This window comes from Amaranthus tricolor, chromosome 11, assembly GCF_026212465.1.
Source record: "Amaranthus tricolor cultivar Red isolate AtriRed21 chromosome 11, ASM2621246v1, whole genome shotgun sequence".
Classification (NCBI taxonomy): domain Eukaryota; kingdom Viridiplantae; phylum Streptophyta; class Magnoliopsida; order Caryophyllales; family Amaranthaceae; genus Amaranthus; species Amaranthus tricolor.
The window spans coordinates 24,744,042-24,767,275 of NC_080057.1; the positions used below are offsets into that span (position 1 = coordinate 24,744,042).

Here is a 23,234-nt window from a genome sequence, read left to right on the forward strand (position 1 = left end):
GAGATAATTAAAGAACATTTTTTTACATATTATTTTATTCAGTAGACTGTAGAAAACTTACACGCAATGCAATGAGAGAAAAATATATTTTTTCTATATGTGAAGTTTATTGAATGTGAGGTATATTATGTTGTTTGTAAAGCCAAGTTTCGTACTTTTTGTGGACCTTATGTTGTTATTCATATAAAACTGATATATTAGTTTATATATCTATTTAATTTTTTCAGATTAAGTCTTTAACATTATTGCACAACTTTATAATTGGCCTTACTCATAGGAAGACTCATCCAAGAGTCTAGAACAAACAAAAACCACATGGTTGAAACAATATAAGCACTATACAGAGATTAGCTAGAATCGAGCCTATCTAATCAGCATTACCAATTCTTAGAATCCTAATATTGATTGTAAATTTGCACCCTTTTTTGTCATTCCATGATTCCATTTAACACCATTAAGGACTTAATTCCAACTGAGGATTGTGTTTCTCAACCACTAGATTTTCGGCGGGATAAATATCTAGACCCTCGACCACGAGAAAATGATATGCTATATTCAAATGCGCTTTTATTTCTCTTAAGGGTTTTGCTTGTCGTTGGTCTTCCTTTTCTCGGTGGACTTGCATAAGGCTCAGTTATATCGGTTCCATCAGGGTGTAATTCATCTTCAAGTACCTGAGACAAGCGTCGTACAACTGCGAGATCTACTTTTTAGACTTCATCGACCAACGATTGAAAGTACTCTTTGTCGTTGGCGTTTGCGTGCCGTACTCCTTCGTTGGTGTCAGCTCCTACCTCTGTTACGTCAAAGTTCTCCAGAATGGATGAATGTCATCCAAATACAAATAACCTTGTGAACGGAGCGACATATAGAAATAACAAGCACACGGCAATCCATGGGTGGTTTGAAGTGCACAACTGCATTTGTCAAATACATAGTCACCCAAATCTAACATATGGTTATGCTCAAGCCGCAACTGTTCCAAGGCAAAATAGATACATGGTGATATAAAGGTCTAAAGAAATGATGTCGCATCGACCTTAAAATAGAATTTATAGATTCTTGTAGCGCTTGTCGAATCCTGGCATGCTAATTTGTTATCTGTGCGTGTGCCCTTTTAAACAGGGTATCAAATAAGCTATTACCGCTACCAAGATAATACTTGAAAGAAGAGTGTTGGCTTTCAACTCTGTTGGTAGTCTGGTTACCCATGTGTAAACAGTCATTCGTCTATGCACGCATAAATTTCTCTTTAAGTGGAATCTATGTTATAGCCAAATATCGAACGACCTTTCTGTTCCTAACCGACCAGGTAGTCACAATCGATTCCCATATGTCTTCAAATTCGGCAAGTGTAGAACTGTTAACCAAGGGGTTCCATCTAGTTTTTCTGAATATCTACCCTTGTTGATTTATTTTCCCGCCACACAACTTGTCCATCAAGTTCTCTATGTCATTGGCAATATGCCATACGCATAACAAATGTCTTACATCTACATTAAACACAACATTGAACGTAATTAAGACATAAATAGAAAGACAATAATTAATCAACAAAACCTTTTTACCTGGGAAGACTTCACGAATGGCTGCAGATAAACCCTCATCTCGATTAGTTACAATAACGCTAGGAGTCTGAGCTGTGCCAAAAATATCTCTCAATCCCTCCAACACCCACGAATATGACACAGCCACCTCATCTCGCATCAAACAAAACGAAAGCAAGATGTTGTGATTGGTTGGCGTCATTCCGATTACTTTATACAGCGGCCACTTTTGTTTATTTGTTTTGTACGTTGTATCTATCAACACAACATACGTTCACGTACGTATCATCTGGATGGATGTAAGATTTGCAACTAATAATCTGCTTAATGTCCCTTCACTATCCAACTCTGTCCAAACTACGTAATTATGCTCTGTGGCCATATAAAGACAGTATTGAAAGGGAGTCCTACCCTCTATCTCTTCAATCCTTATTGATTGTTTAACATTATAAATCTGATTATACTAGCAAAAATACCAAGAAAATTTTGTCTAATTGAAGTCATGATAAAGGCAGGTTGCATGCCGGTTGCACTAAGCTCTCGTATGTGCTGCCGAATATCTACATTCAACCTATTTGCCCTTACATGACCATCTTTGTACACTAAGAACGGGTGGTTATGTATTCCTTTTTCCCCAGTACACACCCTCACCGTCCAAGGTCTTTCTCCTGGTTTACAACTACTTTCTACAATCATAAATTTGCACCGACATGTTCTACTTTTAGAACCAGGTCGAGCAGCATTATCTAGATTATGCAAATTACCCTTAATATTACCATAGCGGTGACATCTTAAATACAAACTAACTCTAGAACGTCCTTCTTTTGTTTATAAGAAGCACGTGTAAATTGAAAACAAATTCCTATTGCTATCTCATCGGCCCAACTGTGTAATTCATCTACGAAATCAAATTCTCTATTCGTAATAAATCCACCAGAGTAATCTATATTGTCCCCTAAGTTTTCAAAGTCCTGCAAATATAAAATATCAAATAAAGCATAGATTAGGTTAATAAAACATTATACAAACAAACATTAATAATAAAAATATTCAACATTAAATAAAAAAATAATTTAATTTAATAATTAAAAAGATTAAAATATATATAAAATAAAATAAAATAATTGTAATAATAATAAAATACAAAATAATATTAAATAATACGAAATAATAATAATAATAATAATAATAATAATAATAATAATAATAATAATAATATAAAATTAGAAATTATTTAACTTAATAATAAGAAAATAATAATAATAATAATAATAATAATAATAATATAAATTATAAATTATTTAAATTAATAATAATAATAATAATAATAATAATAATAATAATAATAATAATAATAATAATAATAATAATAATAATAATAATAATAACAATAATAATAATAGTAATAATAGTAATAATAATAATAATAATAATAATAATAATAAGAAGAAGAAGAAGAAGAAGAAGAAGAATAAGAAAATAATAATAATATAAATTATAAATTGTAAATTATTTAAATTAAAAAATAAAATAATTTTAAATATTTAATTAATATAATATAAACTATAAAATAATTCCATTAAGAATAATATAAATTACAAAATAAATACAAAATTATTTAAATAATTTAAATAATAATAATAATATAAATTAAAAAATAAAAAAAATCTACTACAACGTATATTAAATAATAATGATAATGTAAATTATAAAATAATTTACATAATAATAATATAAACTAAAAAAATAAATATTTATATAATTTAAATAATAATAATGTAAATCATAAAAAAGATAAAAAAATTTAAGTCGCACAAAAACGTTTTGTGCGATTCATCCATGGTTCAGTTGCACGTTTTTTGCAACTCCAATTTTTTTATTTTTATTTTTAATTTTTTTTTAAAAAAACACCCATTCGAATCAATTAAAGTACGTACCCAATCGGATTCATAGTCGCTTTCGTTAGCCATTGTAAATCGATTCCAACTTTTAGCTTGTTTAAACTCAGAGAGCATTTTTAGAGAGATATTACAGTGTTTGAGTTCGTATATTATGCAGGGGCGCTACTGGAAATTCAATATATATAGAGTCGCGATAAAAATGTTCGGGATTACTTTTAAACTTTTGATTTAATGTTTTTAAAGTAATAATAGTGTTATTAAGTGAGATTTAAGTGTCTTAAACAAATTTTAAGTCTTGGGGAATTTTTGTCATTTCATTAAGATAGGGAAGACGATAAAATGAAAAGGGTGGCGATAAATAATAATGCCCAAGAAATACGGAGGAAAAGAGGAAGAATGCTGATAAAGTTGGGAGATGAAGAGACTTTATTTCCATTGTTCATTGTTATGAAAAGGATATGGCAAAGCATTATTTGTAACGTGTGCAAAATAAACCTTATTAGTATTTTTTAAATAAACAAAAGATACTCGTTTGTGTTTGTATAACAAACGATACAAATAAGTCTTATTTGTATCGTTTGTTATACAAACACAAACGAGTTTCTTTTGTTTATTAAAAGATATGAATAAGATTAATTTGTATCTTTTGTTAAACTAAAAGATACAAATAATATTATTTATATCTTTTATTTTAATAAAAGATACACATAGAGTTACTAATGAAACTTTTTTTACATGTGCTAATCTATGTTTAGAATATTAAGATTTTCACCATGTTAGGCCAACCATTGAACAAATTCCATGGAAGAGAATATAAAAAATTGTGTAATGGCCCGCGATATGACACGATATTCACTCATCATGTGGCTTGCTCCAACAAAACTCACAACGACATAACACAATGTTTGATTTTTGTGTATACTCCAAATCATAATCATCAAAACAAAAAAAAAAAAAATTGAATGTATTACAAATATTTAAAGAAAACAATAAAACTTACAAAAACATATATTTGTATTTTATTGTATGTACGGCGATAGATTTCTTAATAAATCATCATATAAATAACACCATAAAAGTATATCTGCAACACTTGAGTTAATCGAAAACCTTATAAGTCATAACAAGTTGTAGGCATATAAATATATATTTTTTTAATATTTTCCTCATAACACTACCTGAAAATATGAGTGAAATTCATAACGAGATACAAACAACTACACTAAATCACTTAGTACAAAGTGAACTACAATAAATGATTATGTATTCAAGAAGTTGATAAAGATTTATAGAGTTGTATATAGACAACTTAATGCAATGACATATGTGTATAGAGTTATATGCATTATTTCATCATTTGAGTAATGCAATGACCTCTTTGTGTTGAGTTATATCGAACTGATGGTTTGGGTAAAAGTTGAACTTCTTTCTTAATGAATAATGGTCTATTCAAATGTTTGAACAAAGTTTGAGAGTAATATCTCAAGTTGAGTTTTTTTCGACTTTTAAGTATATACAAATACATAATGAGGAAGTGATTTTAACTTTAATATATAAATAATTTTTCAAAAAATGTAGAAATTATTTCAGATCAGTTTGAAACATACTCAATTTTGATTAATCGAATCGATAAATCTTGAGGTGTGATAGTGAGAAAACTTTTTCCTAATTATTGTAATTTGGGAACATATTTCCGACTTTGCATTCATGGGAATCTTATTTCTCATGGTATCGTGCATGTAGGGTGATTTTTTTTAATTGATCTGTTAGACAAAATCACTATATGAAAATAGCATTCTTAGCTTTAACACAAACTGCCATCTGAGATGACGGTTTATCCTGACTTATCATCATTTTTTTCAAAAATTTGTTAATAATCATACCGCCATCTAAGACGGTTTGACTAATTATTTCTTTTAACATGAAGGAAGACTATTATTTGTGATAGAGAAAACCGTCATCTTAAATGGCGATTTACTAATAATATTAAAGCGTTGATTTAAATTTCACACCAAACTGCTTTCTTAGATGACGATTTAATCTAAGAAAAAGTAAAAAGAAAATTTTCCGAGGCTAACTTGAGCGGTACCATAGAAAATAAGTTTTTTATGGGATGAGAAATAAGTTCCGAATTGCAATATGTAGAGAAAAGAATCGATAGTGAGAAGACCGCAAGGGATGGAAAAGAAAACATTGGGAGACGATCATTTAAGATAAGCTCCCAGGTTTTCAAAAAAAAAAAAAAAAAAAAAAGATAAGCTCCCAAATTGTATGGTAACCACTCATCATTCCTTTTTATTTTTCTTCTCTTTTTCCATACTTAATTTCCGCCATTATCGAAAACCTTCAATCCTCATCTTCTTCTCTCCTCCATGTTAGGAGTAAGATTCCCTTTCCATTCGTTATCCTCCTCAATCTCACATCCCTCCGATTTCCTCTTCTTCAATCAACTCAACAATGTCCCCAATTATTCCCATCCCTCCAAATCCAAATTCAAACTCAAACACCCACGTTCTCACCATTTCAACATCATCAAATCACTTCAAGAAGATTCTAAACCATCCCCAGAAAAATCAAAGCTTAGAACCCTTTTCCCAGGTGGGTATAAACGGCCCGAGATTAAAGTTCCTAATATAGTGCTTCAATTGAATGCTGCTGAGGTTTTGAGTGATGGGTCGGTAGTTGATTTTGTGGATTTAGCTGTTGCGGAATGGGTTGGAATTGTGGTTATTAATGGCGGCGAAGAAAGTGGTGGGAAATTGTACGAAGCTGCTTGTTTGTTGAAATCTGTCATTAGGGATCGTGCTTATTTGTTGGTTGCTGAACGTGTTGATATTGCTGCTGCTGTTAATGCTAGTGGAGTTTTGTTGTCTAATCAAGGTTTGACATTAGTTGCTCTTCTAAATAAATCAATTTTCAAAACTTATGGAGGCAATTTTTTCTGTATGAGTTCAAAATCTAACAAATTTACACAAATTTTTATGTGAGATGGAGCCGTCTCTCCGTTAGACATTGTCGGTATGTGTTGAATAGCTCAACTAATATAATTATATATAATTATTGCATTTGAGCTCGTTGTTTTGAGGGATCTTATTGTAAGACGGTCTGAGAGAGACGGAGCAAAGATATTGGAAGTCTTATTTATTTTTTTTTGATGCCTCATTACCCTTCATTATATTAAAAGATAAAAAATTTTCCAATTTAAGAAAATTATTTCTTTCTCGAGTCGAGGGACACTTTGACCGCACACTCCTCTATGCGCATGGGTATGAGTTGTCGTCGTTCTTCCCTCCCCAGATCCTGATCATAGTTTTCTGTGAGCGGGATACATTGGATACGACGATGATAAGAAAATTATTTCAAGACAAAATGTATTCTAACATCATATTATTTCAAATATAAAAAAATTTTTTTAGAAACAAATTATTTAAAAAGTGTTGCTCAAAATGTGCCCGAATAGCCTTGTGGTCTAACTAGGTGGTCTAGGATCACATGTGAAATTGAAAGAGCTAGTTTTTAAAAATTTTGATAGGGGTAAAGTATGGTTAGTAAGTGTAATGATGTAAAAAGTTAAGTTTAGTAAGGATAAATTGGTAAAGTTAGCGGGCATTCAGGGTGATTTGACCCAATAAGAAAATGGGATACTTATAGCGAATAGAATGGAGTATTATGTTAAATGAGAGATATTAAAGTTTGACTAGGTGAGAATTGACATGTCTCAAACTAATGTCTCAAACTAGATGAGCCACATAGGTAGGGATGCAGGGGTATGAGGTACAAAATCTTGGGAAGTTGGGATTTTATTCTAGTTTATCTTATTCACTATTTAAAATCATGCGCACTTATTATCCATGTGAAGTTGCATGTAAGGGTCGACCATAAATAATCTATTTATTATTATCACTAACGAGGATAAGGTTGTCATCGTTGTTAATAAAGATGTACATTCAAGTGTTTGGAGGAGTTTTGGGTTTGAATTTCGGGTGTGAGTTGAGCCATACTTGATTCCGATCAATTGGTTTAATGTTGGACGAATGTATCTAGTTCTATACACGTATTTAGGTGGGAGCCAATCAATGATATTGGATAATAGAATGTTGTTGAATATTTTTCTAATTTAATTAGAGGTTGAATGGGTGACATATGTTTGAATTGAAGAATGTAAAGGTGAACTTTGATATTGAGTGACTTGTGATTTGTCATTGGGCTGGGAGTGCATACCTTTTGTTGTCAAATGCATACTTGGTACATGTTTATTTAGTGGCTATATTTTGTTCTTTCCAATCACGCTATCCGATGTGTTACTTTCGATTCCTAATATCTTTAGTTGGTATAGCTAAAAATTATATACTCCCTTAAGCCTAAAGAAATAGCCCCAAGTGCAAATGGGTTGCAAATCAAGAAAAATGAGTAAAAGTGGTGAAACGTATAATTAATGGGAAAGTGGAAGAGATGTGTGAATGAGGCGAAAGTTAAGTTAAATGGGTGAATGAGAATAAAAAAAGAGTATGGGTCATGGTAAAAAATAATGAAGCAAATACAATGGGACAAACTAAAATGAAAAATAGGCCAAGTCTTTTGAACAGAGGAAGTATAGTTTAATGTTATGAAAATATGTGTTGAGATTTGAGACCAATCAAATTAAAGCTATTAGACAATATTGCTTGATTAATAATGGTTGCTATGCAAACGTAGCCACTGGAAACTCAAAAGTAGTATAACCTTTTTTTTTTTTTTGTTTTTTTTTGTATGATTTAGTTATGGATTTTGCTTTACTCATTGAATCCATACTAAAGCCGTTCTAGAAATTAAGTTGATATGAAGAAACATTTTGGTTATTACAGGTCTTCCCCCCATTGTTGCAAGAAATACATTGATGAGTTCAAAGTCCGAGTCTATAGTCCTTCCTGTTGTAGGAAGAACAGTGCAGACAGTGAATGCTGCACTTCAGGCTTCCAGTGCAGAAGGCGCTGATTTTTTAGTTTATACAAGTACTGTTCTTGCTGAACAAGAAGAACCCATCTCCGCCAACCTCTTTATGAATTCCATTTACGAGAATGTCAAGATTCCAGTCTTCATTGAAATGGGATTCTTGACAGATTTTGATCAAGTATCAAAGGTGCTTATGTCCGGTGCATGTGGCGTGTCTGTTTCATTGGAGGAGCTAAAGTCTAATGGTGATGCTCTTAGTAAAATTTTATATGATCAAAGTAGCCAGGAGGAAGTTGCAGCCATAGATAAGCTCAACAGCAACATCTCTACTAATGGTATTCCTGACATGGGTTTATCTAGCTTTGTCGAAATTGAAGACAGAGAAGTGCAGTTCATACGCAAGGAGAAGCAGTTGTTAGTTGAAGCAGTTAATGCTATTGAGAAGGCTGCGCCACTGGTGATCATTTATTGTTAACGTTGGTCGGGGAGGGGGGAGGAAGCAGTTTATTTAGTGGATTTTGAGCTTTTTTTTTTTTTTTTTTTTTTTTTTTGTCTTAACTCGTAATAGAGGATTGCTTTCTTTTGTAGATGGAGGAAATTTCGCTTCTCAATGATGCTATCTCCCAACTTGATGAGCCTTTTTTGCTGGTCATAGTGGTAATTGAGTGCTCAACTTCAAGAAAATTCTCGTTCAAGGATAACATGGGTATTAGCTCTAAAATTCAATAAGAGTTTTCTTTTTCGAGTTATACTTATAAGTCATGTAATTATGTATTTGTGTGTGCTTTGTGGTAAGGGTGAACTTTATTATCGATCACGTGTGCTTAGTGGAAGTGTGAACTTCTATTCATGAGCTTTGTGTGCGCTAATGCTTGAAAATTGGAGTAGTGCATCTATCTCTTGTCACTATTATAGAGCATAAACTTTTAGTTTATTTTGATGACTATATCCTCTCTTCCCTACCTGAAACCTCACTAGAACTCTTCCTCCTCCATTTTTGAAACCTTTTTCTCCTTCATCTCATTCTTGCATACACTCTCTCCATTTATCTTGTCTTTGTTATTTTATTTGTTGTCTTTTTATTGACATTTCTCCCCCATATCCGTTTTCTTTCTCTATTGTCATTCATATTGGTGATAATTGACATGAATTGGATTTGAATTTATTTGTAATGAGAACGTGAGATACATGGGCAAAGAGAGCCAATTGCCAAAGTAAGAGATGTTGCCAAAATTATGAATGGAAGAATCAAACTTCAATGATATTTATGGTGGTGATGGTAATGGGAGCCAATGATGTTGGAGGTGGCCTTGATGGAGGAAAGGAAATGGAGGGAGAGACAAGCTATGAAGGGATTTTGGGGATGATTCAAGATAAGAGATGAGAATGAGAGTGGGGCGTAATCGTTTAGATGGTGATGAAATAGAGTTTTGGAAGCCGACTTGAAGAAAATCAAGGATAGAGAAAACACCTTGGGAGGGATTTCATGGATAAGAGTGGGGCATGGTCAAAAACTCCTAGTTGTTAGCCTTCCGTTTCAATGTAGTATTTTTATGAGAGATTTTACAATTCTGGATTATTTTAAAAATCTCAAAGAACTTTATACTTATTTTGAGATTTCTTTTGTATACAATATACCTTAATTTATGACTCATGCTTAATTACTTACTTTAGATAATCTCCATTCGAATGCAAAAGCCTGAATGAATACTGGTGTGGATAGTCTTTGATAGTTGTTATTTTCCTTGTGTGTGGAACTATTTCCATGTATGCCTTCATTTAGCACCATGAAATTCCTGCTTTTCATCGTCAATTTCGCCTGTATTCGAGCAGTTAACTTAGTGGAATATGTTGCTTTTTTTGAATGATGGTTTTTACTGTTAATCTGTGATTGACTTGATGGTTGTATCAGGGTGAGTTCAACTCTGGAAAATCATCTGTCATCAACGCGCTCCTTGGTGGAAAATTTGTGACGGAGGGGGTAGTTCCCACCACCAATGAGATTACATTCTTACGCTATGCTGACTTAGATGCTAAGGAACAGCAATGCTGTGAAAGGCTTCCAGATGGTCAATATATCTGCTACCTACCGGCCGAAATTCTAAAAAAGGTTGGTAAATTGGTATCTGATACTCCTGTTGTTGTGTATTGGCCTATGCATCTTTTACTGATTTGTTAAACCTTTTACTTTTATAATAAACATTGTCGGTCTTGCATCACTATTTTGGAGTAATGCAACTTTTATAAGATTATGAAAGCTGCTCTTGCAATTCTTATTTTAACTGTGAAAAGAAGAATAAGGTGATGGATCTCTAGCGTACAATTTGTCACAAAATCGCTTATGCTTGGTCTTACAATAAGTAAAGCTGGACATAGATTCTTTGAGGTGTGAGAAGATTACTTATTGGATAAAGACTAGCTTTGCTCCACTGCTTAATTAGGAAAAACTAATCAGGAGAACCGAGCAAATACTTACCTAACTACTACTTTTTTAAGCACCCAAGGCATAGTAAAAAAATGTAGTTTCAGTCCCAATTGTGGTAACGTTCTAGGTGATGCGGTTGTACGGCCCAATATTGGCTGAAACCATGGGATTTCCCTTGAATTGGCGTAAAATGCGACCCTCTAAAATCGTTTTCTACCAAGGGTCAATTGGAATATCACTAAGAAGAGTAAGGGTAAGGGTGAGGTTGACTACATCCGACCCCCCAAAACCTCACCCTAGGTGGAAGTCACTTAATGGCATTAGGGTGGTGAAATGATGTAGTTGTTGTATGACTCTCGATACGATGCGATGCGGGCTTATTTTTGCTCTACGGTGCAAGTAGAAGCCTCACATGAGTAAACAATCTCACTAAGCGACTGAATATGTATCATGCCTGTCAATAAAATGAATTTTGATACAAAGATAGTTCCTCTGCCTATATACACGTGGCAATGAATATGTGTCATGCCGGTCAATAAAATGAATCAAATTAATCGTATTCTTAATCGTTTATTTATTACTTTACGCTTCCTGAAAAGATAGATATTCCTTGATTTAGAATGGCTGTTGCTGGTGCTATTTTGAGCCATTATTTTGTTTTGTCAAAGCAGATGGTTATTGTTGATACACCTGGAACTAATGTCATCCTTCAAAGGCAGCAGCGCCTCACTGAGGAATTTGTGCCTCGAGCTGATTTACTTCTTTTTGTTCTTTCTGCTGATCGCCCATTAAGTGAGAGTGAGGTATAGTGTGCTTCTTCTGCTTTCTATAGTGATCTTATTGTTCTCTGGTAAGGGTACGAATTACGAAATCCCTTTGCATTGTTGTCCTCTTACCTCTCTTGGTCCCAATGCTTTCAAACAATTTCATGAAGGTCATGATTTTAGTCGTCAAATGTTTTTGGCAGGTTGCATTCCTACGCTACACGCAACAGTGGAAGAAAAACGTGGTGTTCTTGTTGAATAAAGCTGATATGTACAGGAATGTCAGTGAGGTATGTTTCATGTATTAGACCATCAAATACTGAATACTTGTATGCAAAACATACTTGGGGACACTGTACATTTGGGTTTTGTCTTGAATGTGTAAACTAGTAGATGATTGACACAGGAGTCAAGACACATATAAAGTGTTTTATTGCGGTTACTGTATTTGAGATAGTCATCGGTGGCTTAAGCTGTCTGTAGGTTTAATTCAGGGATTGTAAAGGGTTCCCTGCCTCCTTGGTGGCTATTTTTTTTGCGTATTATGCCATCTTTTTGTATATATTGGGACTAGGGGTGTTCGATGGGCTGGATAAAGGTCGGGCCGGGCTTAAGTAAATATGGGTCAAGTTGAATAAGGGTCCCTAAAACTTAATATGGGCTATAAAAGCCCGATACGGCCCATTCCGGGCCCATTTTTATTACTCAAAATTATTTTCATCTCCATTTATTAATTTATAACAATTAAATTATCATTTATAATAATTAAATTGAAAAAACTATTAATAATCCCATTGACAATTGTCATTTATAATATTTGAATTATACATTAATTGTGGTATTTACAAAGGCCCTTTTCCAACCGTTATTGAGCCTTTTTTCGGTATGGTCCGTTTTTGACCCGGCCCTCACAAGGTCCTTATAAAAAGGGCCAAATAAGGGCTCAAAATGGGGGCCCAGCTCGTTGAACACCCCTAGTTGGGACCTTTTGACCTTCAAGATGTCTTTTAACTGCTGTTATGTAGCATAACCCTTTTTTAATCAATTATGCAGCTTGATGAAGCCGTCACATTTGTAAGAGAAAATGTGCGGAAGTTGCTGAATGTTGAAAATGTAAAGTTATTTCCTGTATCTGCTCGATCTGCTCTTGAAAGGAAACTCGGAACCAGCGATTATGAAATGCAGCAAAAGAATCTCGTGGTGTCTGAATTCTACTCAAGTTCTCGAGCTTTTGATGCATTTGAAAATTTCTTATATGACTTGATGGATGGTTCAACCACTGCTGGCCTCGAGAGGATGAAAATTAAGCTTCAAACACCTATAGCAATTGCAGAGCGACTTTTATCTTCCTGTCAAACACTGGTCACACAGGACAGCAGGTATGCCCAGAAGGACCTGATGTCAGTGAGGGAACGAGTTCACAGTGTTGGGGAGTATGGGATGAAAATGGAAAGTGAGAGCGTTTCATGGAGGCGGCAAATAATCTCACTGGTATAGAGTAGAATTAATTTCATAACTTTTGGCTTGCTGTGTTTGATCTATTATTGTTTTTATCACAAGTCGTTTGTTATGGTCCATTGCAAGGTATGAGACTTGTCCCACATCAGTTGTGTATGCAATTGGTGTGGGGTTTATAGAAAAATGGGCTCTCTCTCCTAATAGGCTAGTTTTTTGGGTGAACTCTCCTGTTTGTCCTATAACAATGATATTAGAGCCGGACTCGGAGTGGGTGGCAGTGGGTGGCCTGGAAGAGCTGGCCGTGACCCAACGTAACCGTGACCCAATGCAGCCGTGACCCAACGAGGACATCGGTCTTATGGGGGTCAATTGTTATGGTTCATTGCAAAGTACGGGACTTGTCCCACATTGGTTGGTATGCAATTGGTGTGGGGTTTATAGACAAATGGGCTTTCTCACCTAATAGGCTAGTCTTGTCTTTTGGGTGAGGTCTCCTGTTTGTCCTATTACATCGTTGTATTTGAGGTTAGTATAATACAAATTGCTTTTCTTGCTGCCATGATTCTCTAGTATTGATTCCCTCAATTTTAACACGAAAAACTTACTTTCTTGACCTACTAAACACCCAACAAGAATTTGGTAGATAGCAATGATGCCAAATGAATATATTGCGAAGTGCAATTCTTCTGTGATTTTGTGAATCTTGCGTTGTTGTCTAGATAGATCTATACTTGATGCGATAATTGATTTCTGGGTATAATGCTATGATTGTAGATTGGAAGTGCAAAAGGACGTATGTTAAAAGTTGTTGAATCTACCCTTAAGCTCTCAAATTTGGATCTAGCTTTCTCCATGTTTCTTGGAAGTGACAAATCTGCTTCAACTGCCGCTCAGAGTATTCAAAATGATATTGTTAGTCCGGCATTAGCTGATACTCAAGTAAGTCAGAGTTGAGTACTTATAATTACGCGTCTAAATTCTTCCCCCCCTTCAAATGAAGATGCTGTTTCTTTTTATCTTTGTTCGGTCGATTAGCAAGCTAAGAACTTGTTTGACAACCAATTTGGATAATTGCAATGCATATCGGAATTTTATTCGAAAGAGGCCACCTGGATATGATTAATAGAAGATGATCATTACGCATGAACCTTTCTAGTTTTGAGAAGATGGAATATTTTGATGTTTTTCTCGTCTACATGTCCAATTAGTGTTGGTCAAGTCTGGTTTTGAACAACTACGCAGCCTTGGTGACACCAATTTGCTACCAAGGGTCAATTGGAAACTAACTCTTTGTTATCATATCACTAACAAGGGTTAACAAGGGTAAGGTTGCATATATCTGATCTCGAGAGGTGTTCAAAACAGACCCGATGACCCGATTTTCACATGACTTGTAACCGAACCCGATTTAGCCCGAGTTAAAAATAGATTTACTATTATGTAAAAAAGCAACATGGACACAAAACCCGATTTTGAATTGACCCGAAACACCCGACTCGAAATCAACCCGATGATCCGAATGAACACCTCTACGATCTCCTAAACCTCGTCTAGGTGGGGTTACTTAATGACATTGGGGTAACATAATGGAATGGTGATATTGGAAATATTTTTTTCCTAATTATGGTCGACATATTTGCCTCCGTTTTTCACCTGAATGGTGATGTTTCTGCTTCCTTGTTTTATCTTACATAGGATTTGTTCATCAGTTCGTCTGGCATTATTCGATATCTTTTATACTTAAAAATATCAGTACTTGTAGTGTTTGTTTGATTTGGGCCTTGAAACAGAGAATTCTCGGCGAGTATACTTCCTGGTTAAAAGAGAACAACATACGTGAAGGTATGCAGTACAAGGAGACGTTTGAGAAAAGATGGCCTTTACTCGTTGACTCTCATGAGGTAGAGTTTACCACAAATTATCTGTCGAGGGAAGTTGATATTCAGAGCGTAAGATCTATAGAGAAGTTTAGCGCTGCTGCAGCCTCGAAATGGTTAGACCAAGAAATCCGTGAAGTGGTGAGTCCCGTATTACATTGAATAAATATTTATTTAATTTTGCATATTGAAAGAATGATTAAATGCTCTTCTTTTACCTTGAATCCATATCACCTTAGCCATTTCAAAATCAAAAATGAAGAAATTAACATAACAATGTATGATCTTTGTCAAAAAGCTTGGTGGGGATACGCCCCTACCCAGAGGCAACGCGAGAAATTTAAATTGTGGGGCCGAATAACCTAATACATTTTCAAAATATTCTAGTCTAATGATCGATATACTAAACAAAATACTCCCTCTATCCCAATAGATTTGAAGCGAAGAGAAATTGTGGGGTTTTTAAGAAATTGGTAATAAATGAAGAGAAAGAATGAATTGTGCGGATGAAATAAAAAATGAGTATAAATGTATGGATGAGATTAAAAGTAACGGTGAGCTATTGTCCAAAAATAAAAATGATGCAAAATGAGAAAAACGGACCAAAATGGATGAGTGTGACAGAGGATTAGGTGCATCAAAACACTATAGTTTAAGACTTGAAAAGTCGAGAGTTTGTCAGAAAATGTTAATAAGGACCGCGTCAACGTCTTAATAGACAAGAATTCTGTTAAATTAATAATTTTAAAAATTCATTCAAAAATTAAGATTTATATACATTAAGATTTGAGCCTCAAACCTCAAGTTTTATTTCTACTACTGCGGGGCTCCCTTGCCAGTCGCCCCTACCTCTCCCTGATGTTATGAAGTTTTCCCGTTGAGTCCACATCATTGTTTGACTTTTATGTAATTATAAATGCAAAGGTGAACCATCCCGCTACAAATTTCTTATCCTTATATTTGCTCTTTACTTCTCTTTCTGCAGTTCTTTGGAGCTTTTGGAGGTCTCGGGGCTGCCGGCTTATCTGCGTCACTACTCACATCAGTGCTACCAACTACGTTGGAAGACCTTCTTGCCCTCGGACTTTGTTCTGCTGGCGGGTGAATATCTTTTTCCTAATCGATAATCTTTTTCCATGTGTGCATAGATTTTGGTTTCACCTTTCCACAAGAGAATGGATTTGCCACATTCTCGACGCTTTACATCGCTGTCTTCGCTTTTCCTGATATTTTGTGCTTCATGAGTCCCGATAAATTTCCTTAAAAAAGGTGTTTTATTTGATTAGTCCAGTTCCTCGATTTAGTTTAAACATCAATGTCATTGTATATTCGAACTTTCCCATGCAACTCTTGCTATATCCTACGTAAGTGAATGATTTTACATGGTTCGGTTGTTTCAAAGTTGTGTGTTGTTCGAGAACAACTTGTAGCGCTCGGTTCAAATTGTGATTTGTTCGAGAACACAGCTTTTAGTGCTGGATTGATCAATACTTGAGCCTCTAATAGAGTCATTATTTCATATCAAACAGTTCTAGAATGACGCTTGTATGGGGAAATCTAGGTCCCCGGGTTATTTAATGAAAAACCCTATCAATATTCAGTGGTGTAGTATGTAGCACGAAAGAATGACAAACGAGCTAGTTTAACACGCATGAATAGATCAGTGTTAGGCTTAGGCCTATCTTATACTAGTATCCTAGATTCGTCCCTTGTTCATATTCGTACAGTATAAGCTTGTCCTAAGCTTTTGAAGTTTGAGTCCGAGCTTTTCTTGGAGCACTTGATTTCTAACACTATCTCTCGAAATATCGTAGTAACTAACAAGTCTTCGTTTTCATGTCAGTTTGTTGGCCATCTCAAATTTTCCAGCTCGTAGGCAACAAGTTATCGACAAAGTGAAAAGCATCGCCGATGCTGTAGAACAAGAAGTTATAGAAGCTATGCAGAAGGATCTGTCGATCACAGTCAAGAAATTGGAAAAGTACGTATCTCTGCTTGGAAAACCGTACGAGGACGCTGCTCAACAGAGATTAGACAAGTCACTGGACACTCGAGAACAATTGACTGTTATCGAGAAAAAACTCCAAACGTTACAAGTCGAGCTTCAAAATATCCACTTATCCTAAGCCGTTTGGGAGCACACTCTTTCTACCGAAGGCGATACGAGTGAGGAATTATTGCATGGGTATATAACATAAAACTGCCAAGTTATGTGCCTGGTCAGACGAGTAGATGGCCGCCCGCCCGGCCGGTGGGTTTTTTTCATTCTTCTTGATAGTTTGATCTTAATTGTGTTTCTTGGCTTAGCTTAATAAATATTTTTTGTGTGCCTTTGATTTTTATTACACTTTTTATTTTTGATTGTATAATATCCCAACTTATAAGATGTAAGAATATTTAAAGATTTTTTTATTCAACCCAAATTTCTCGTAAAGCTATTTAAATTTAATTTTTTTAAATTTTTTTAGTCATTCATTTCTATGATTAAAACATCAATGAAAAGGAAATTTCTCTTGTAAGTTTAATTTAAAATAGTTTTATTAGATAGTTATTGGAGTATCTCACTATAACTAATTTGTTTCCTTATAGATAGGTTTTATTCAAACAATGATAATTTTTACTTTTAATTTTTATCACAATCACATGTTATTATTAATTTATGTATATTTTGATATATTTTTTTTATATATATTTATATATTTAAACCTTCGTGCATTGTATGGATATATATACTTCATCCGTTGTGAAATACTTGCTATTATTGATATTATTTATCGTTCAAACTTACTTTATTTATTACTGCTGATGTATTAGTAGGGATGCAAACGGAGCGGGTATTAGAATTTCCATTCCATCCCCATCCCCATTCCCATCCCTATCCCCATTTGTTAATGCAATACCTATCCCCGTCCCCATCCTCGCGGCGGGTATAATTTTTTTCCCCGTCCCTGCCCCGATGGGTTTGTACCTAAAACCATCCCCACCCCACCAACCATCTAAAGTCTCAAACAATTACATATCCAAAGTCTCAAACAAACACATAACCAAAGTCTCAAACAAAAATACATGTCTGAAACAAAAGTATTTCAACATCAACTCAAAATCATCCAAAGTAAATTAATCCAGAATAATCTCATCACTATCCCCATCCCCTAAAACAAAAATACTTGTCATTTGAGAGGGGGCGGGTATCACCTAAAACCCATCCCCATTCCCGCGGTGGGTATGAATTTTATACCCGTACCCGCTCCATGACCCATCAAATCGGAACCCATCCCGTCCCGATGGGACGGGGATGGGGCGGGTCTCCTATTAGACCCGCTCCGCTTGCATCCCTATGTATTAGAATAAATATAGTCAAGTGAGATTTTGTTTGAATCGTTTAATCGCATGCATATATTTATATATTAACTTTTTATGATTTTTAGCTATACATAGTTTAATATATAAATAATTAAAATAACATTTGCTAAAAGATTAAATGAAGCAAACATGATGAAACATAGTATTTTTTTTTGAAGCGGAAACGTATGAAGTACTAGTTAAGCATACTGATCTTAAAAGCATTCGAAAAAATTGTTGTCCCGCCCTCAAACGCCATTTGAAAAAAGGTTAAGTCTACGCCATCTTGTTTTCTCAAGATCGCAGAACAACAATGGCACAGGACATGGAACTCCAGGTAGCTCCCGGCTCCATTAATGCATCTCTCATCTTCCATGTGGTATCTGATGTCTTAGCCTTCCTCCTCTATATGCACCAGCAAATTCCTTCGTATGTTCTTTTTCTATCAATCTGTTTTAAATTTCTGTTTTAATTTCATTGCCTTCTTAATCAAATCTTTTTTCATGGAATTGTTATTCATTTGGTTTTTATGACATGAATTCATGTATGTTCAATTAAGTTCATGTGGAGAGCTCGAATTCGTTTTCGCAAGTTATTCAAAGGTTCAGGTTGATTTAAAATTTTTACGATCTGTTCTAGGGATCGTTCGCTGTTGTTCAGTCACAGTTATGTGGTCTTGTTAAATTCGAGTGTATATGTGAATTATGTGATGCTAAAATAAACTGCAATTTGAAGCATTTATAGAAAAGTATGCCTTCTAATTAAAATTAAAATTAAGGAGGCTAAACTAGAATTATAGGTAAGGAGAGACCTAAATTTATATCAACATAAAATTTTTCATTTTAGAGGTTGCAGACTCAACAAACAACACAACTACTCCCTCTATCCCTTTGAGTAACAAACTCAAAGGGACAAAGGAGTACAACACTACAGAACTGATGCCATTAAAAAGGCTGCCTTCTAGGCGGGAAAGAGGGGGTCAATTGTACTCGAACTCAATAGTAATTTGTAAAACCTAGGAAGTTGTTTCTAATAGACCATTAATTGCAAAACACTATTTGCAACTTCACTTAAAATAAGAAACACATTATTTTACATATCTAAATTTCACTTAATAAGGAGCTTACGGACCAGTCGCATGATTTGCAGCTGTTTAAGTGAATCGTGAATTGAGACTCGAGAAAAAGCAAATTCTGGACAGTTTTGGGATATTTTTGAGCCATATTAATCGAATCGCAAATTTGAAAAGCAAATTAGCCGGTGAATTTACCCTGAATCCGGACTCAAGAGTTCTAAATTTCCAAATTTTAATGATAAAGAGCTCGTGTGCACCTTACTGTTGAAGTAAAAATACAAATTTGTTGAGTAATCTGTAATAGTTTGTAGCCTGATGACATTTGTGGGAAGATGTTAACAATGATAATAGAGTTCAATTACTTGGAAAACAAAAAAAAGAAGTATTGATGAGAGTATAATTTGATGCGACTAAATATATATTTTCATAATATGACATGGATTTTGTACTGGATGTTTCTTATTTCTAAGCCAGTGTCCTAGCTGATGAATAGAACTCGTGGCCCATCCCTGGTTTAGATTTTGATATGTTTTTGTGGAAGTCAATTGTGTTCAGTTTTTTGTTTTAACCCCTGCTGAAATTTTAAGTGAAGGGGGGTGCGCAAAGATGTTGAGGAGTAGAGCAGACAGAATAAGGATGGAGGATATATTCAGCATCTCTAGCAAACTATTTTTATGCTACAATTAATCTTTTCTCTCAACACTAGTTGTTCTTGATAAGAATCTTCTATGCAACCAAAACAATCTTATGTGTTAACTTATAACATGCATGAGAATTGAGAAGCTTAATGAATTATGACGAAAATTATTGAGATTTTTTTGAATCCCCCACTTCTCTATCTAGAATTGCAAAGAATTCTAAATGGTTGGAGCTAACAACATCCTCTCTGTTTTTCATAACAATATCCACAACTCGACTTCTTCTTTTGCAGGATGCTGCAGGATATGACTCTTCAATTTGATGCTCTACAGGCCGAATACAAGGAATTGGTATATTACGTATGAGTGTATGACACAGTGGATATTATATATCAGATTGAATGAGGTCTTCTGAAGATTTTTTTTCATTGTAGGCGGTGCTCCTTACACAGAATGAACTCAATGGTAAATCTAGAAGAAAGAGCATTGGCAGGAAAAGAGAGATCAATTTAGAGATTAGAAGAAGTGAAAAACTGATGAGCACAATATCTGGTCTTCAGACTGCTCTTGAGCTTCTGATCCGTGAGGTTCCCAATGTTGAAGATATTATTTTTGCTTTTGGAGCTAACCCGAGAAGGCCACAACATGTTTACGAAATTTCATTTTCTCATGGAAGGATGCTCCCCTTAGTCTCCGAACATATAACCAGAAACCAAACAATAGAGGTTATCTCGAGGAAGGTTAGTTTAGCTTTTGTCATTTCAATAATGTTTCAGCTTATAGAATAAAGTTGAGCTAATTTCTCCTGGATAGGTTATAAGGGCATTGATCTCTAAAGGTGTGGGAACGACCTCCTATACAGGTACATGATTAATCAGTTATCTTGGTTTGATTCAAAGTAAGCTACATGGATGTACGTACCAGGTTCTGACATTACGACTCAATTGTTTTCAGGTCCTTCTAAGTTGTTTTTTTTGGTAAAGGCTCCAGCGTCATTCAATATGCCTCTGCATTTCCTACCAAAGCGTGACTTTCAGTTCTCAAAGAAGGTAGTGCTTTTAAAAATTTTTATCGAGCATATTCAGTAATCTAGCCATGCCAGTGATATTGATCATTTCACTTCTGATTATAGATGCAGTGAGTGAGTGATTATAGATGCAGTGGGTGAGCTAGCAATTGCACAGTTTTGTTGAAAAGATATGGAGATACTAGTTTCAACCATTTTAAATATGATTTGTTGTTTCTCAGTTGAATCACGTTGTCAATAGAGTTCTATGTCAGTACTTTATGGTGCAGTTGCATCACATACAGAAGAGTCTTATTCAATTTTAGTTAATGTGCTCCGCGTTTGCAGATAGTGCCTCTCAGGCTGCGCCTTAGACCCAGAATTTCTCATAAAGAAATGGAAACATATGATGTCCCAGATGCAATTTCTGTCTGCAATGAGAATCATGTAAGCGGTGATTTTACATGGTACGAATATACCCTTATGCGTTCTCAGTGTCTTCTCACAACAATCTATAGTGGTTTACATGTTTACTTTTTCAAATCATTCCTCTCTGAACTCAATATGTGACAACAATTTTAGACTCTCATATAAACATCATGCTGTGTGTCATCAAATTTGTTTCACCATTGTTTTTGTCATATTTATATTGATGTGTTCCCAGCAAGCACTGCTCAGAGAACTGTCTTTATATTGGAATAATATTGGTAGAAGAGCATGCAATTGGTTTGCTATATCCCCCTTTCATTTGGTTACATCAAATCATTAAATTGAGTTGATTTATTGAGTTGAACCGTAGTACCTTTAATGAATGAGCTTCATTTTCCGGATTGCAGCAGACAAATTGGTATGTCAATGACATTATCAATGAATTTGATAGCAGCAGATAATGCTGTCGAGTAATAACTTTGTTTACAGTAGATCTTATTCTGCGTCATATTGTCTGCGTAATTATGTCGTAAAGGTCAAATTCATGGTGAATAGATTTAGGCTTAAAGACAAACCTACTTTCTTAGAAACTGTTTTGTGATGTATACTGAACTATGAACAACTGAACACAACGATCTCTTGCAGGTTTCAATGCCGGTATGTGATCAAGGGTATTGTCATAAGAAATCCTTCACCAGAAGAATAAATATTGATGAGGATTTATAATCGGTATGTAGTCCAGGTCTCTCCAATTGTATGTTGTACAACCATAAATCTTTTAGCAAGAATAAGATTCGAGGCCAATACTCTTCTCTGCTTAATTCCGTAGCTCCTATAGCGTGCAGTCTAGTCGGTATTGTGAAGTCATGTACATGATATAGGTAAAGAGAAGAAACATAAAATCAGCCACATTATTATGCATTGTGCATGTATGCATTTGTAGGATCTAGTTGTTCAAATACTCAATTGTGTCCCTCAAAATAGAGTTCTTGTCCATTTTGGCTACACCTATTACCTCAAAATTATGAAACTCTCATAAGGTTGGCGGACAGATGCGAGGCTTTGTAGGACTTGATGGCCTGAGCTGCCATTCTCATTGTTCCGTTGATGCTGCTGCTTAGAATATTGCAGGAAAGGAAGTGTGAAAAGGATGTATTTAAGAAGAAATCGGGAGCTGTTTATGCCTTCTAGCATGACCATGATCTCCAGATGGAGAAGGCGGAGAATTTTCAGGCCGAAGAGGAGGAAACAAATGAGGTTATAGTACAAAGGTCTGCCCAGCAGCTACATTGGTGTTGGAGGATGATATAAACTGTTTGAGGGTAGTGTGTCCTCATTCATTGCTTTCTTTTTTTCAATAACAGAAAATCTATTATTTTGTTATTATGATACAAGTATTAAACTCCCTATGGTTTTGAAAGATTGCAACATTTTGATCAATAAAAGTCCTACATAAAATGGTCAAACATTTGTTAACTTTCATATTAGGATGAAGCATTACTTGAAGACATAATAAATTGATAAATAAATTCAGAAGACATAAGGAATTATTTATTAGTTGAAGAGATGATTGTGATTGTCAATATGCGATCGTAAAACAATTTTGATCAAAATTGGTTCTCGTGCTTGTTAATAAAAATATATAATTGGGAATTTTATTTTTGTGGTTGTCCTGACCTATATTTGATGGCAGAGCTACATAATCTCTTGTGGGGCTCCATGTATTTTCCAAAATTTTGCTTTGGAAATATTTAAAATGCCCTGTAGTATTTTTGTATGAAGTTAACTACTTAACTCAACTAAACATATATGGTATCAATTTGTTCCCAATAAAAGTTTT

At 34.6% G+C, this 23,234-nt stretch overlaps 2 protein-coding genes across 12 annotated transcripts; both read left to right on the top strand.

The window, feature by feature from the left end:
- Window positions 1-5,592: 5,592 nt before the first annotated feature.
- Window positions 5,593-17,338, top strand: LOC130827691 (probable transmembrane GTPase FZO-like, chloroplastic). Its single transcript, XM_057693496.1, has 11 exons — window positions 5,593-6,328; window positions 8,293-8,837; window positions 8,969-9,037; window positions 10,293-10,490; window positions 11,477-11,608; window positions 11,773-11,859; window positions 12,623-13,060; window positions 13,802-13,966; window positions 14,818-15,045; window positions 15,890-16,005; window positions 16,748-17,338. The coding sequence occupies exons 1-11, from the start codon at window positions 5,821-5,823 to the stop codon at window positions 17,028-17,030; spliced, it is 2,769 nt and encodes a 922-aa protein (XP_057549479.1). The 5' UTR covers window positions 5,593-5,820; the 3' UTR covers window positions 17,031-17,338.
- Window positions 17,339-18,425: 1,087 nt separating this feature from the next.
- On the top strand, window positions 18,426-22,857 carry LOC130827692 (uncharacterized). Of its 11 annotated transcripts, none has more exons than XM_057693508.1 (8): window positions 18,426-18,675; window positions 20,253-20,310; window positions 20,394-20,699; window positions 20,773-20,821; window positions 20,914-21,008; window positions 21,314-21,432; window positions 22,040-22,123; window positions 22,447-22,857. In XM_057693508.1, the coding sequence occupies exons 1-7, from the start codon at window positions 18,560-18,562 to the stop codon at window positions 22,098-22,100; spliced, it is 804 nt and encodes a 267-aa protein (XP_057549491.1). In that variant the 5' UTR covers window positions 18,426-18,559; the 3' UTR covers window positions 22,101-22,123; window positions 22,447-22,857. The 11 variants fall into 11 exon arrangements, with proteins under 11 accessions (XP_057549491.1, XP_057549489.1, XP_057549490.1 ...); XM_057693500.1 differs by having other exon boundaries at window positions 18,432-18,675; window positions 20,253-20,319; window positions 22,435-22,857; XM_057693501.1 differs by having other exon boundaries at window positions 18,432-18,675; window positions 20,253-20,319.
- The last annotated feature ends 377 nt before the right edge of the window (window positions 22,858-23,234 follow it).